The sequence below is a fragment of the Eimeria mitis genome, genomic scaffold (assembly GCF_000499745.2).
Source record: "Eimeria mitis Houghton genomic scaffold, Emh_scaff158, whole genome shotgun sequence".
NCBI lineage: Eukaryota > Apicomplexa > Conoidasida > Eucoccidiorida > Eimeriidae > Eimeria > Eimeria mitis.
In genome coordinates this window covers 11880-13196 of record NW_013569845.1, presented here as the reverse complement: position 1 = coordinate 13196, position 1317 = coordinate 11880, and the positions used below count along the sequence as shown (strand labels likewise).

The 1317-nt window shown below is 53.0% G+C and overlaps 1 protein-coding gene across 1 annotated transcript in view; it reads left to right on the top strand.

The window, feature by feature from the left end:
* The window catches only part of EMH_0001110 (microneme protein, putative), a gene marked incomplete at both ends in the record, with an annotated part of 10173 nt that overhangs the window by 8563 nt on the left and 293 nt on the right, over window positions 1-1317 (top strand). Inside the window, 3 exon segments of the mRNA XM_013495450.1 lie at window positions 164-262; window positions 466-782; window positions 786-1317. Coding sequence (XP_013350904.1) covers window positions 164-262; window positions 466-782; window positions 786-1317 — 948 coding nt within the window.

Genomic DNA, 1317 nt, shown 5'->3' with positions numbered 1-1317 from the left:
AAATATAATATAACACACACACGTACACATGCACAACATGTACAAAGGAAGCTCAGCATACACCTGAATGCAGCATAGAGCTTCGTACTTGGTGATGTACTTGATGTGTTTTACTTGTAATATATATATCCTTTTCTTTTCGTTTGTCTCTGCATGCATGCAGGCGGCGAATTCACCGCATGGTCTGAATGCGATGCTGAAGGACTGCAGCACAGAAACCTTGAGGGTTGCCCCGACATCGTCGAGGTCACCACCTGCGGCAGTACGTCTTTATCTTTATACGAAGTTTTTTTCACTTCTTCTTTGACTTCTCTACATGCATTTGTATTGTTGTGTTGTTTGTATTTGTTTAATAATTATTTATTTGGGTCGTTGTGGTACATCATGAAGCTTTCAATGATCAGGGGAGAAAGAAAGAGAGCTGATGGTTGCTATTTGTTTTTCTTTTTTTTTGTGTTTTTATAGGTGAGGAATGCCCGCCCTTCGGCGAGTGGAGTGAGTGCGGTAGCCCAGAAGACGGCGTGCGTTCTCGCCAGCGCATCGACTGCACACCAAGCGATGTGTGCCAGTGCTCCGAGATAGAGAGCTGTTTCAATACAGAACTCAGACCCCCCACACCACCTGAGCCTGAGACAGGAGCCGGTGAAGCAGGAGAAGGAGAAACCGGAAAAGAAGAGGGAGGTGAAGAATCAGGTGTAAGCGGTGGTGAAGGAGGAGAGGGAGAGACCGGTGGTGCAGGCGGAGAGACCACTGGTGAAGGAGAGGGAGAGACCGGTGGTGCANGAGAGGGAGAGACCGGTGGTGCAGGCGGAGAGACCACTGGTGAAGGAGAGGGAGAGACCGGTGGTGCAGGAGGAGAGGGAGAGGAGTCAGGCGAAGCGGAGACCCCAGTAACCCCCCCAGAAGAGGAGCTTCCCGAGGAGAGTGAAACAGAGCCAGAGCAGAAACCTGAAGAGGAGGAGGGTCAAGAGAAGCCAGGCGAAGTAGTAGAAGAAGGGGAAGCTGTAGTAGAGCCCGCACCAGGAGCCCCTGAGGTTGCACCTGAACACCCAGAGGCCCCACCCAGCAACGAGGGTCCAGAGGGCCCCCACAAGCCCGAGGCTGAGGAGGAAGAAGAGAAGGAAGAAGGTGGCGGCTTCCCAACAGCTGCAGTGGCAGGAGGTGTTGGTGGTGTTCTGCTGCTCGCCGCTGTAGGAGGAGGAGTTGCAGCTTTCACCGGCGGCGGTGGTGGCGGTGCAGGAGCAACGGAAGCAGAACAAGTTGAGTTCGAAGGAGAAGATACCGGAGCAGGAGCTGCCGAGACACCCGAAGCCGATA